Genomic DNA, 14,865 nt, shown 5'->3' on the forward strand with positions numbered 1-14,865 from the left:
AAACTATAAGTTTATTATTTGTAACACTGTTAAAGGCTTATATGAATTGTGCATTTTGACTTTTCCAAAAGGTGTACATTTTTACCTAAAAATCTTTGTAGATACATGATCAATACAGATGATTAAAAATATAATACACTATTTGTTTAACGTTAAGAAGTGTATATAGAATATACTCTTTCGAAGCAAGTTTCTCAAGTACAACTATGTTTGCTTTGATTATTAAAAAACTGAATTAATTGAGTACAAGGCAAGTGTGTGTCCTGAAGACACATAAATAAGGCTTAGCGTGGGTTGATGGTTAGTTTATCTTGTGGTCCGTCAACAGAAGTTTATGTCTTGGGGCAACAGCACTACTTGCTGAAGCAGAAGGCATAATAAAAGTGCTATGATTTTAGAGATAGTGATTACTAAACCATTAATCTCTGCCCATGTGAAAGTCAATAGCTGGAAGAGCTCGCAGGGGTGTCGTCTTAAACAACCTTAGCCTGTAGCAATTAATTTTCCAGCCAAACTTGTGGGAAGCCTTTTAGCACTTGGCTTTTCTAATGGGATATTATGTGAACAAAATCTTGTTTGTATCTGATAAACTTTGCAAAAGCCTTTACTTTTCTTTGTCAAGTTAAATCTTTTGGTTTTCTAGATATATTTATCTGCTGACGGCCCTGACCGCACCAAAATTAAACTTTTTCCTGCCACCATCATTGACTTGGATGTGGTTAACGTTTCCCTTGTGTGGTTTCTTCTTAAGGCTCTGTCTATCTTGACCACTCTATACATCTTATAGAGCGTACCTCTATAAAAAGCCTTTAGTGAACATAATCTTTGCACAACAGTAAGTCTACGTTTTTTGTTGTATCCAGTGTTTCATTGTTGAGTGATATGCCATTCAGTAAACTTTTGGTTTAAAGGAAGTCAAAATTAGAGGTATTCTATAAATTGTGGTAAAGAACATTTGCAGGATAAATGTTTATTGGGATAGTTTCCATTGTCAGTTGTCACGTCATGTCCATCATGAAGTTTGTTCCACAATGTAGGCAGTATTTTAGGAACAGTCGTCCTGGTGTCCTGATACCAAGGAGAGTATTTCAGGAGACGCTGGCTATCTCCCCAAGAGGTAATGCGGCAAGTATAAAAATACCGTATTGGCTCGGATATAGGCCGCCCCCGTATATAGGCCGCACCCTAAAAGTTTGGTGCTTTTTTAAAGAAAAAAAACATGCTGCCACTCTGTCCCCCCCCCGAGATATGCTGCCACTCTCCCCCCCCGAGATATGCTGCCACTTCCCCCCCCCCGAGATATGCTGCCACTGTCCTCCTCCCCCCCGAGATATGCTGCCACTCTGCCCCCCCGATTTACCAGAGCAGACTCCCGGGTGTCTTGCGGGGCCGGCGGAGGACATCTACGCAATACGCGTATACAACTTCCGGTGCCGGCACTCAGCGTGGGAATTCCCGGCAAGGGGGATTGTTAAAGCACATCGTGCAGACGTGCCGGCAGCGGAGGCTGTTTACCCGCATCGCCGCAGCCGGTGACCGTCCGCACGATGCGCTTAGACAACCTCCCGTGCCGGCACCCCCCCCCCTCGTGAAGGTGCCGGCAGGGGAGGCTGTCTGAGCGTATCGGAGAGTAGGATACAGGTCCCCTGCACCGCTGCGGGGGATCTGTATCCTAACCCCGCTGCCTGCTGGACGCTACACCCCGAATATAGTCCGCACCCCCACTTTAAAGAATTAAAGTGGGGGGAAAAAGTGCGGCCCATATTCGGGCCAATACGGTATCTTTAACTTTGTTGCTCTTAAGGTGTCTTCAGTTCTGTAATTAATCTCACTATCCATGTTTCTGAAGCAATTTGTGAAAATTTTATGGTATATATTGGTACTTGCCTAAAATCTGACACTTTGCAAGACATAAGTGGTTGAATCTAATGCCTTCTCTTTTGTCAGATGGCAGTTAGAAAGCAGTTTCCTGCCTTCCGAGACTGACAGGTTAAAAATACGGTATATAACTTTTCAGGATCAGAACATTCCATACATTAACCTGCTAAGTACCAGAAAAGAAAGTAATACACTGCTCTGTGACTCATTCCGTGTTTTCGGGAGATGTGTGTTAACTTGGTCTGCAGTAAGAATGTCTTTTTATGCTTTACTATTTTCAGATTAATGATATATACTTAACGAAAGAAATAATAGCTACATTGTACTAATTAATTTGAAAACGTAATGACAAAGAGTCGGTTAAGTAAAAAGAAGAGAATTGGTAAGAATAAGGCTGAGTGCTTCTCTTGTTAATTTACAGATAAAGAGATAATAATATTTTTTTTACATTTATATTAGACTTCTAATTCCTTTTTAAATCTAGAACTTGATATAGGATACTGAATGAAATTGCTTTGTTAAATAGGGATATGTATAGAATGAAGCATGTATATATCTATTTACACAGACAGACAGAATACCATGAGTTACAAATCTGAAACGGCTGACGTACCTTGTAGAGGAGGTCAGCACACTACAACAAACCACAACCACAAACTGTTCCATCGCCTCAACTGAGAGAGAGAACACCGAGGGGGTGGTAGATAAGTAGAACAGCTACCTAATAAAACTGGTAGAGATTAATACAGTGAAGGAATTTAAACATGAACCTAAGACGAGATCAAGAACCAATTAAGGTTTGAGACCTTATACAGAAAAGATGGGATCTTTTCAGCTTTCACGTATTTTTCTTGTCTTTAAGCATGCTCTCTTTTTTGTTTCAATGCCGAGCTGATATTGTCCTATATTCATTTAGGAACATCATACAGGAAGATAATACAAATTTGTGCTACAATAGCTTAGATAAGATGTCTACCTACATGTTTTCCTTTTCAGCTACACATGGGCTACTAAGGCTATACACCAATGAATTCCCATTTTAAAGTGTTACATAGGTAGCAGTGAGAGACAACTTGTGGTGGGGCATGAGTAGGCTAAAGCCCAGGCCCATGCTATATAACTAAGAAGACTGCTGTGGATGAGAGGCTCGAGCGAGATTGGTTCCAAGCTCTCAATTTTCCACATTTTATAAGCCAAGCAAATGCTTCCCTGTCCATCTATGTGTACAGTGACAAAAAAAAAAAGACGCCTTCTGATTTGTAATTACCTTCTACTCCAGAGATGTTATATTTTAATTAAGCCACATGAAGTACCAGGAACCTTTCATTATTAAGCAGAGGGCACATTTAATTATGTATTTGCAATATTTATTTGCAAATGTCTTCCATGTCATCTCATATTTCATTATTTCTAGGCTTTTTATAATTGGCAATCTGCCTTTAATATTATATATTCAATTTATATTATTATTATTTAGTGATTATTTAGCATTTCTGTATCAAAATGGTAAGTAATTTGTAATTATATTATACAATTTGTAATCCTTTACGGGAAAAACCTTACAGAGGGAAGTCAAATACCATACGCAAGATGGCAGTTTAAAGCTGTAATTTGGTAAAATTACTCGCCAGTCCGAGGAGGTTATTTTTTGCAAACCCTTACGCCCTTCTGTGTTTGCTAATCGCTTAGTATGTTGCCTTCTCCCTTCTCTATTCTATCTTCAATTCTTTATTTGCAATCTTTTTTCGTCCGCATCTCTGCGGACCTAACTTGCACCAAAATGGCAGCGCTACAGTGACGTCCTCCCTGATCCTCCTCCTGGTTAATATTTTAAATTAAACTTATTTGCAAATGTGGCACGTCACAATGAAGGGTTTTGCCTTGTAGAATTGCCACTTAATCCTACTTTTTTGTATTTTGCATGTTCTTCATGATTGATTATATACATTATTATGCACAACGCTATGGCAAGTGGATTAAACAAAACAGGGAAAACTGTTGGATCCTACAGGAAACATAATGACCATTTCAACATATATGTTAATAAAGGTTGGCTACGCATGGGACTGTATGTAGATATGTTGGAATATGGTGTGTTTATAAAACAAATGGACAACAAGAACTTTTCTGGTGTTCCTGTTTAGCGAACCATGAATTTGAGAATGACCTAAAACAACTAATAATAAAATGCCATCGGGCAAACATTTCTGTTTCTGCTTGTTTAGTATGGATAGAATTCATACATGTATGTTTAACATATGAACATTCCCAGTAAAGAACCAATGGCCAATATACGGTAATCTACCTGCCTTAAAACCACTGGTCCTTGAATTATGTTCAGCATGGAGATGCCTATATAATGCATATTTATATTTCTAAACTATATTAACCGTAATAAACTTTATTAGAAGCCTACAGCACTACAGTCTATCAACTTCTGTGTCAACTCATACCTTATCTAACGCCAAAGTCTCTCATCTAATATTAGGCTATAATATGTGCAAGCATTTTCCCTCCTTTAAAATATAACCCATGTTACTGTATTTTCCTTAACCTATATACACTTAAGCTATAAGCTATACAAGCTAAGTTACCCTGTCAAGCATGTCAATCATAACTTCTTTGGTTCTTCTCCAGTGGGAGGCAGGCTTTGTTCAATGACTTACTTATATACAGAATATATAAGATTAATTCTGATCTAGTTCAATCATACAGGACAAACCTGAAAATATAGCTTTAAGCCAAATTGCTAAAGACCATGGAGGCAACAAAAATAACACCAAAGCATACTAGACTTCTTAAGACCTATTGTTCAGCCTTAGAGCATGTTGTTCTAAGGCTGAACGTTATGTATTAATTACAGAGGGTAATCAATAAAAAAATTGTCTCTAACCTTCTATTTCTACATTAGACTTTAGGCTCTGCACTACAATAAATAAACTCCACAACATATTTCCTCTTGAGATAATAATCTAGTGAATTCTGTTCCTATCTAATATACATTTACAATGTATGTAGTGACTTATGTCAATTTCGTTCTTGTCAATGGTCTTTCCAGTGGGGGATATTCTGTAGTAATTTAGTCTGCCTGACAGTAAAAAACACAACGTTGTCACTGTGTCAGCATAAAAAAGTATTCGGCTGACTGCTAAGATGTATAAAGATATATCATACTGTGATAGCGCATAAACCAAGATTCATTACTAAGGGTATACAAGTTAACACACAGGGTTGGTGAATTAAAAACAAATCAGTGTCACTGTGGTTTACATGGGAGACGGTAAATGAGAAATTGCTAGAACCCAAATTGATTTCTTGTCTCTGTATTAACAGTATATGGGCATGGAAAAAGGCATCAAAGTGCAATGTATTTTTTTTTCGGTTACAAAGCAATTTTAGATAATGTTTGGTTTCTATTAACTGATGTTATGGGAATTAGCTCAGTTTACAGCAACATTTAGTATGTTATGAATGCATGCAGTGGGCCCCATAATGCTACTTCTGAAAATCAAAACTCATTACCTATTTATACAAAACAAAACTAATCTTCCGCTCGTATTGGAAGTTAATGTGCTAATTGTCCAAAGTACAATGTATGTTTTCAGAAATAATGGCTGAAAGTTGTTAGAGTAATTTTGGTCATGATGAATAAACCCATAAGACTTTTTGATGTCCTATATAAAACAGAAAATCTAAAACAATGTAATATAACCATTATATTGGCAGTCCTCAATAAATGGTCATATTGTTTTTTTACAGTTTTAGTATGGTTATTCTCAAAGAAAGCCTATAATGCTAAATAGTTTTATCTTTAAGAACGAGTCATGACCTATTTTTTTAATTTTTACTGCACCTGAACATAATTTCCAAGAGAAATTTACCTAATTATATAACATTTTCTTTATTTCATCTTCATTCTGGAGTTTAATTTTTTCTTCTGTGTTTATTCTTAATGAAAACACCACTGTGTTTAGGAACTAGCCTACTTTGTATTAAGCCTTTCAGTGACTTGGTGAAGAAGTTGGCGTGAGATGGGCAAATGAAACCTCAACCGCTTTTTGAATGTTCAAAGGTAAGCCAAAATATCATGCTTGACACAGTATTTTTAGTGATAGAAACAGGAAAGTTGAATTTTCCCATGCAATGGTCTTCAATAGAGAATCCTAGATATTGGTTGCGTGTATTGGATGATTATTACAATACTTCTAGATTACCAATATATTCAGCAGAACTGACAGCTCATAGCATACATGCAGATCTATTAACATACATGTAGACAGATAAATAAAAATACAAATATACAAGTACAAATTATTATACTTTACGCTATAATAAAAGGAGTACAGTTAGTGATGTAATATAATAAGCAATGTAGTCTGTAGAGTTTTTGATTTGGGGTACAATAATTAAGAATACATTAGGAAAAGATGTCCCTGCTCCATGGAGCTTACAATCTAGGAATGAGTGAATTATTCAAGAGCGTACATTACCTCATCTTAAATCCCACTAAAACATAGTGCAGCTAACCCTTAGACTGATACGGCATGCATTTTATATTACAAACATCATATTACAAACAAAAGTTTAACGTAATAACCATTGGTCAATGTCCACCACTGGAAATATATTTTGCAGCTGCCATAAATCACACCACTGTTTAATTCACTATATAGTTGAAGACCCAAGACCTGTAATCTGTCAGACTGCTGGTTGTACATTTAGGCAGCACTGATTATGGGATTAGAACCTTGTGGTTCATAGCGTGAGGGACATATACAGCAGCAAGGCCTGGGTTCTTGATGTTCAGTGAAGTCCCTCTTTCTTGAGACTGGACGCTACATCATTTAGCTTTAAGAAGCAAAATGTATATTTTATATCTGGTTGGAGGTAGTCTTCCTGATATTATAGGCTGCTTTTGCGTTTTGGTAAAGGTTATCAAATGCATGGGTATTAAGCCGAGAAGGTTAAAATGTTACGTATCTACATTGAGGTGGACCTCGTAGGAGGTAGGATGTATTGTGTATTCATTTGAATATAATTATACACGCTAAAAAAAAAAAATTTCTTACCTCTAAATGAGCCCTTCGTTCAGCAATAAAACGTTCATCCTTGTTTCCAAAGAGCTTCTTTGGTGGAAATTCTAAGGCAGTAAGCTGAAATATACAGATACTATGATTGAACATATATTCAAACTTTTGTGTCCCTCAAGCTTTTGCCCATTAGGTTTCAGCATGAGAAAAAAAAATCAAAGCACTCAAACTAACAAAAATATTTACATGTCAGTAGCATTTGTCCACTGTCCTAGTACCAGGAGAGCTAACAAATTTTCATAGTGGTATGATAAAAGAGAAAATACATAACTAATTATCTGTACACGTTTAGCTAGAATGTCTTTAGAAGGTGCACTATCTATCCACCAGTTATTGAAATCAGGAACCAGGAGTAACTGCCCTGCATTGACTCCACACCAGTTATCACATTATCCAAAGACAAACACTGTTTTAGCTAAAAAATCGAGAATGATACCATGTTATACAGAAGCTCAGGTAGGTACCAAACTAAAATGTATTTAAAAAAAAAAAAAAAAAAGAAAAGATGGAAGGCAGGCATCTAGTTCTTTAGGGTTCATTGGTAAAATAAAAAAATCAAATATACCTGTTTTATTAGCAGCCCAGAGACTTTCTTATGACTTCTTTAATTTTATACCTAGTATTATGCAATTTTTTTGACCTGAAGAGCTTACAGTTCATGTTGAAATTTGCATAATTTCACCTGTGCTTGGAGGAATAGTTTACTGTACTGATCCCTGCATGTTAGAAACTACCTTACAGAACATGGATTTAGAATTGCGTACCAAGAAACATACACCAAAAGAGTATTGTTCAAAGATATATATATATACATATATATATATATATATATATATAAAGGTGATAATTGTTAACCTTATTTGCATGCACCTACCCAGAATCCCTTGTGGTTGTGGAAGCACCATGAGATTTCTGAGGGAAAAACAAGCCTTCTGGCTTGTCTGGTGTCTGTAGATGAGTGTTTAATAATACTTCTACTACCCCTTATACATATATATATATATATATATACTGCTTGATTTAGGTTTTAGGATCTGGATTAGTATTAAATCAATCGAATAACCTTAAACAAACTTCCTCCTAATAAACTATACTAAGGTTATAATACAGTTTGTTACCCCTCCGGTAATGCATTTGGCAGCAAAACCTACTTTGTGCATTGGAAAATTTGGATGAATAGTTAAAGCCGTTAACTAAACAGATAAACTTATTGTAATAAAACACACAGCCATTTAATCAATAAAACATTCTAAGAGGAATGTGTTAAATTATTGACACAGGCGATAATAATGAGACACAGTGGAAAGTGATAGAATGATAGAGTAGTTTTGTTTGAACCTATTTTCGGTAGGGCCCCAAGCTCACTTTCTGTCTCTTAAGACAAAAAAAATCTGTAAATGTGATAAAGAGTGTTGGTGTAAAGTTAATGAGGGCTAAAATTAAACATGTATCTGAGAAATAAATCAGAAGCAGACACTGATAATTAGAATGGAACACAGATCATATATCTCAGAACGGCGTTCCATATTTACGGCTCATATTATCAAGGCAAGCCAGAAAGGGAGTAGCTGGATGAGAAGAACAAATTATCTGGAGAGAACCAGGAGTGAGAGGTTAGTGAGAGAAAGAGGTTGAAATAAGGAGTCATACAGAGAGTTTAGCCATTAAAGGCAGAAAACAACTGGCTGTTTTGTACATACGAGACACCATTATTTTAAAATCATAATGCTTTGACTAACTATTGTCATAACAAAGTATTTACTAGTCATCAAGATCTGGAATTAACCCAGTCATTTAGGTCAGACGGGTAGCTCCTCCAAGAGCTTTTTTAAAAAAAAAGAATATATCATAAAGGATTTCTAGTAGAATTACAAAAATACAGTTTGCAAGATTCTTGCCCAGCCTGAGACGTAATGCCATAGAAAATAGCTTCCCTGTGAAATGGCCACATCGATTGAAAACAGGCTCTGCACGTGCACGCTCATCACGACATTGTCTTCCCGGAGCAGTGAGCAACATAGCCAGACATTTACACACAAGCAAAACACATTTTACTTATACATTAATGACATGCTTTATTAAATACCTTCATTGTCCTTTCTCATGCAGAGTACAAAACCCTTTTCTGTTATTTCATGTTATAAACCCCTCTTAGTTTTTATTCACTTATATCTGCTTTTGTACCCGGCCCATAGAAGGAGAAGAAACCCCCCCCAGTGTATTCTAGTTGCTTCCGATGTAGTCTTTCCTCAGTCTCCTCAAGCTGAGAACAGCATGGCATTAAATAAAACTTATAGGGTACGGGAATCCAACACAAGGCGGTTGGTAAGGATAACACACCTTGCATAAGTACCAATACAAAATCAAATAACTTATACCAGTAAGGTAACAATTAGTATATTACAGTTACTTTATATTTCATTATAATAGCACAGTCAACCTATTATAAAAATGGCATGACCTTAATATGCGATTTCAAAGAAAAGCAATTCACATTTAATTTGTTGGTGTTAGTGTATATTTATATATATATATATATATATATATGTGTGTGTATATATAATATGTATATATACATAAATATTATGTTGCTCAATTGCATGTATGTCTTAGGAAGGCCTATACAGTCATGTAAAGTCTAAAATAAGAAGAAAAGTTGGCAAGTATTCATATAAAGAGTAATAAAATCACGTTTTATGTGTTTAAATATGGATATTACACCTATTAAAGCACATTCATGCATGCTTACTTATATCTGGACCATTAATTTTAACTGTCCATTCTTCATATTTTACACATGTGTAATTAACATTCATTCAATCAAATCTACGGATCAATTACTTAAATTCTAGCGTCCACAATAAAACATATTTCATATTATGCAGTTTCCATGTGCAAATTCTGTGTGTGTAAAATGGTTTGAATTTAAGGACCATGAGACATCACCCTGGAATGAGAACGTTAACACATGAGCATAATGTAATCATTTTCAGAAACAGGACGTGCCAACGGCCAAAAAACCCTATATATATGTTATTAGACTTGTGCATTCATTTCATACAATCTTTATGTTTAACAGGATTTGCCTGTTTCGTGCGATCGTAGTAAACTGACAAAAACGAGGACGATCTCCAATGAAATTGACAAAAACGAATTGCAAAGGTTAGGATCTGTTGCCACGTGTAGCCGCCATTACAAACAGTTTTGGCGCTCCTTGAGATGGTAAAGTGGAAGGGACTGTGTGTGTGTGGGGTACATATAAATAACCGATAGGCAGAAGTAGCCAAAAGAATGGGGGTGGTATCATTGATTGTTATGGCTGTGATTGATGGATGCAACAACCTGTGGGAGTTGTTCCTTCTGGCCAATCAGTATTTCCAAGGGGAGGGACAAGCATTAGGAAATGAAAATTTCACCCGAATGATTTTGCTTGCCATGCACATGTCTAGTATATATACTGTACCGTATACACACACACATACATTTGGTTGGCACATTCAGATGCAGTAATTAGTGTCCATGATGGATCAGCTCATTATAACAATGACAATTCCGATATATAACATTATTGCACACACTCACAGCAATTAACCCCTAAAATGAAGTATATATTTCCATCACTAACAGGCAGAGATGGATATTAGCAGGGCTGAATATGACTGCACTGTTTTGTGTGATGTAGAGAATGTAGCTGGTGCGTAATTAATGATTTTTTTAATGTATATCCTCTGCTGCGAAGTGGTAATTATGGGGGGAGAGTATTTAAATTGGGGTAACTATATGGAATGTTGAGTTTAATTATTGTGGGGTGGAATAGGCTGTAGCAGGAAAGACATATTACCGCCACATCATTACATCACATGTGGTCTACAGTGCGAGTTCCACCGACGTGATTGCTGCATATACAGCACTTGGAAAAATAATTCACAATATGGAGTCCTCATGTGCCCCATCATTTTAAATGAACATAACAGTTACACAAATGGCAGTTTAAGCTACATCTTAATCATATCAGTCATCTGCATTCACGATCCATGAAAGCTTCCATTAGCTCCCATATAAAATATATCACCTTCAACAGGGAGTGGGAAAAAATTGCTTTAATTGCGAATACTACAAGTGCTTAATGCATTCTACTTTCCTCTGTGATTATGCAGATAGGAATTCATGTTATTATTGATATTTTTGAAAATAATATTAAGCAGCTACCATTATTAGGTTTTTAATGGAAAGCTTTTAACCTGTAGCATAAGATGAAGGTAAAAAAAGGGAGACCAGGTCTGTGCTGATAAATATTTCACAGTAAGACACACTTGTAATGTAGGATTTTACAGTTTGGTCTTATATAGAAACATAGAACCATTCGGCCCATCAAGTCTGCTTGGCTTTTTTTCCTGCTGTAAAGACTTGGTCCTGGCTTATGCCATCTGGCTATCCTGTGAATGTTTAAATTCCCTTAATGTAATAATCCACTTTTTGCTGGGCGGCTGTTCCACGTATCTACCATCTTCTCCGTAATGTAAAACGTCCCCATATTGGTATTTTAAAAATTTTCATTAAAATCTAAAATCATATAGATTGGTAATGAATCAAGATCACATTTGCATTACAACTGCTACATGGCATCATATGTTACACTAATTTTTACCTTTGAGGCCATAATCCATTACAATACTTTTGTCACCAGTTTTTTTTGACAGCGAGTTAAAGAGGAAAAATAAGAAGAGCAGACATCCTCTGCAGCCGTAGGAAACGTCTGCTTCTCCTTTTTTGTGTAGAATGAAAGGGAAACTTGCACCTAGATTTTCTTTTTGAAGACTTCAGAAAAGTAACTTGCAAACGAATGCTTAAGAAACACTTAAAATTCTTCAGTTTTAAATTTAGAAAAATGGCTTTAGATCTAGAATCTGAGCAGAAAAGAAAGTAAAGATTTTGTAACTTTTTAGAGGATTTCAACAAATGTGCTATTTCAGACTCCTGAATATCCAGTTCATGTAAAAATGAAGAATTGGAAGAAAAGGAAAAATATGTGTTTGGTTAATAGCATTGCTACATAAAGGAGAAGCACACGGCTTGCAAAGTAGAAAAAAATTATTGTATTTTAGGGATATCTATGGAATAAGCTGCAAAAATATAATATGTTATATAAATGCCCACTTCATACAGACATAACGTTTAAAAACAAACCTACATGAATCACACATCAACTAAAGAAACATTGCGTCATGGATTTTGGAAGGTACGCTACAACCTTTGTATGCACTAAATGCAAATGTATAGAGGGGTTCCTCACAGAATGCTATCTATGTATTCCCCAGTTGGGCTGAAAGCTTTTGCTGCCTATTACTGCGCATGTTGCGAGATACTTGCCTCCTTCCACCACATTAAGCTGTCATAGGCACTCGGGCAAGATTTCCAAGACTCGTGTGTCGATGGGCATTTCAAAGGCAGTGCTTTCCTGACCGGCGGTAAGTATACCAGCCGAACACATCTCCTGTACGGCATTTACAACAGGGACTTCAAGGAAATTTACAGGGAGCGCTCGGCTATCATATGAATTAAAGTGCATAGGATGGTTGGAATGTCTCCCTAAGCAGGGATATTTAACAAGGTGTGATAGACTGGAAATTGTTCTCTTTAGTGACAAACCTTCTCTACCGCTGTTATTCTATGAATATGATGTACTAAATATATATATCTGAGGGGTCCATATGACATAAAAGGCCATGAAGAGTCAAAAACTCCTAATTGCATTAAGTGCAGTATTTTTCCAATTGTCATTTTCACTATAAAACGGAACCACCATCTTCCCTAAATGTCCATGTATACTATGACGCTTCTTATGTAACTCCACTCTCTGATAGAAATGACAAAAAGGGGAATTAAAAATTAAATAGAAGAGCAAATTTTTTTTATCGGAAGAAAAGACCTGAGGTCCTGAAAGCTTACGCAAGTACATCTTTTTCTTTGTATCCCCAATAAGTATCAACTTAAGAACTGAAGAACAAAGTAACTCTTACTTATAAAGAAAGCAAAACATTATGGGAAAGTGTAGCATAAGTTTTAGACATGAGAAGCTAAATTTATAAGATGTTTTTGAACAAGAAGAAGAAAAAAAGAAAATAATTGAAATTAAGTACAAATGAATATAAAATGAATGTAAAAAAAATGGAAACATTCTTAAAATCACATTTACTCACAATGTACTGGCATATACAGAGTTCTTTATCTTAAAAAAACATCTTAAATAAAAATAAGTAATTTTAATAGTAATAATAATAAAATTACAGGCAGGTGAGTTCTGATAAAGCTGAGGAAAAAAGTATCAAGAGTATAAGATGTACCAAAGTCTGAAGCGCAAACAAAACCAATTTAAACCCAGCCACAACTTTCTTTTTTGCTATATAGAGACAGAGAAATAAAAGGAGATCATAGGTAATACTTAAAATGTGGCAGATACACTGAAGGAGACAATGGTCTGTGTAACAATAATTATTTTTGTACGGTTTTTGAAATTGAATGTGAAGGTGAGGAGTCTCTGTATAGAAAAAAAAAAAAATATAAATGGTAATGTAGTGGACCAAGAGTCTATTTGCAGAAAAATAAATTCCAAAAGAACATTGAAAATTAAAAGTGTAGAAGTCACCCGGGCCTGAGGAATACATCCAAGAATATCAAAAGGTTTGATATATGCATGTAAAGATGTTAATAGTATTTTTAACCGCTTCCCACTCTTCCACAAACAGGGAGGCAGGAAAAGAATTAGAGCTTTTACCTAGCCAATGCGATGGGAAATTAAAAGGGAATACTGGAAAAACTAACACACATGTTTTAAGGGGTATTGCATGTGACCGACCACTGGATGTTGTGGTATCTAACACCACAGATGTGGTATCCATTTGACTACAGGAATACATCAACAGTAGAACTCACGGCACATTAGATATTAATATGGCTTCCCTTGTCAATGTTCAGTAAATTGATTGAGCAAGTTAACTGGCAGAACTATTGTGTGGAAAGTCACAACGAAGAATAATATCTAATCTTCCTAATGCAATCTACTACCCACCAAGCTCTAAATAGAACAGAGTAACACTACCATTTTGCGCCACAACCTCTCTTTAACATTATGTTCTAAAATAAATACCACCCCTCCAGAGTAAAGTAATGATGGAAAAGACATGTGGACATGTGGTGTCCGCTGTGTTTAACAGCAGACAAGTTTTTTGTCCACATTCTGGCACACAAATCTATGAGATCATCGTTAATGCACATAGAATGCAACATGTCCATACATTATTAAAGGGAGAATGTAATGTTTGTGATGTTTCATCAAATTAATATAAATGAAAGTTAGTTCACAATAGTTTGTCTACATTAAAAAGCTATTTATTATAAGTTAACATTTATCCCAAATACACACAGCCAAACCCCACAGAACAATGACCCCCATTTTTTTTCTCTCTCTCTCTCTATATATATTATATATATATATATATATATATATCCCCTTCCACACACTTTGATCTCACCCACTGTTAGGCCTCCACATCTGAGAATAGCTCACTGCTGGGAGGTGACTCTTCCCGCATCCACCTTAGTTGAGATTTGACATCACATCCTGTTTCCAGTGTATTTATGCATCACTTCCTTTAAGCATTTGAGTCTTGAAGTCTGGACGAGGAGTAAGGATTCTAAGCCTGCCCACCTAAACCTATTTGCTTTGTTTATGGAGATCACGAAGATAAGACAAGTTACCGCAATGTCCCTGATGCCCCTTCTAAACAATAAGGTACCAGGAGAGACTGGTCAAACACATCTCCTGCATGGCACATGGCATGGGGGGGTTGGTTGCAAAAAGAAGCACATGGATGTTGACAAGTAAAATTTGAAATGG

At 36.0% G+C, this 14,865-nt stretch overlaps 1 protein-coding gene across 1 annotated transcript in view; it reads right to left on the minus strand.

The window, feature by feature from the left end:
• Positions 1-14,865, minus strand: part of LOC149303225 (kinesin-like protein KIF16B) — a 120,536-nt gene that overhangs the window by 9,776 nt on the left and 95,895 nt on the right. The window contains exon 26 of the mRNA XM_089481387.1: positions 6,948-7,031. Within this exon, the coding sequence (XP_089337513.1) occupies positions 6,948-7,031 (84 nt within the window). The remainder of the gene's footprint in view (positions 1-6,947; positions 7,032-14,865) is intronic.

This window comes from Sceloporus occidentalis, unplaced genomic scaffold (assembly GCF_023333645.1).
Source record: "Sceloporus occidentalis isolate IW3139 unplaced genomic scaffold, rSceOcc1.0.p SCAF_15, whole genome shotgun sequence".
NCBI classification, from domain to species: domain Eukaryota; kingdom Metazoa; phylum Chordata; class Lepidosauria; order Squamata; family Phrynosomatidae; genus Sceloporus; species Sceloporus occidentalis.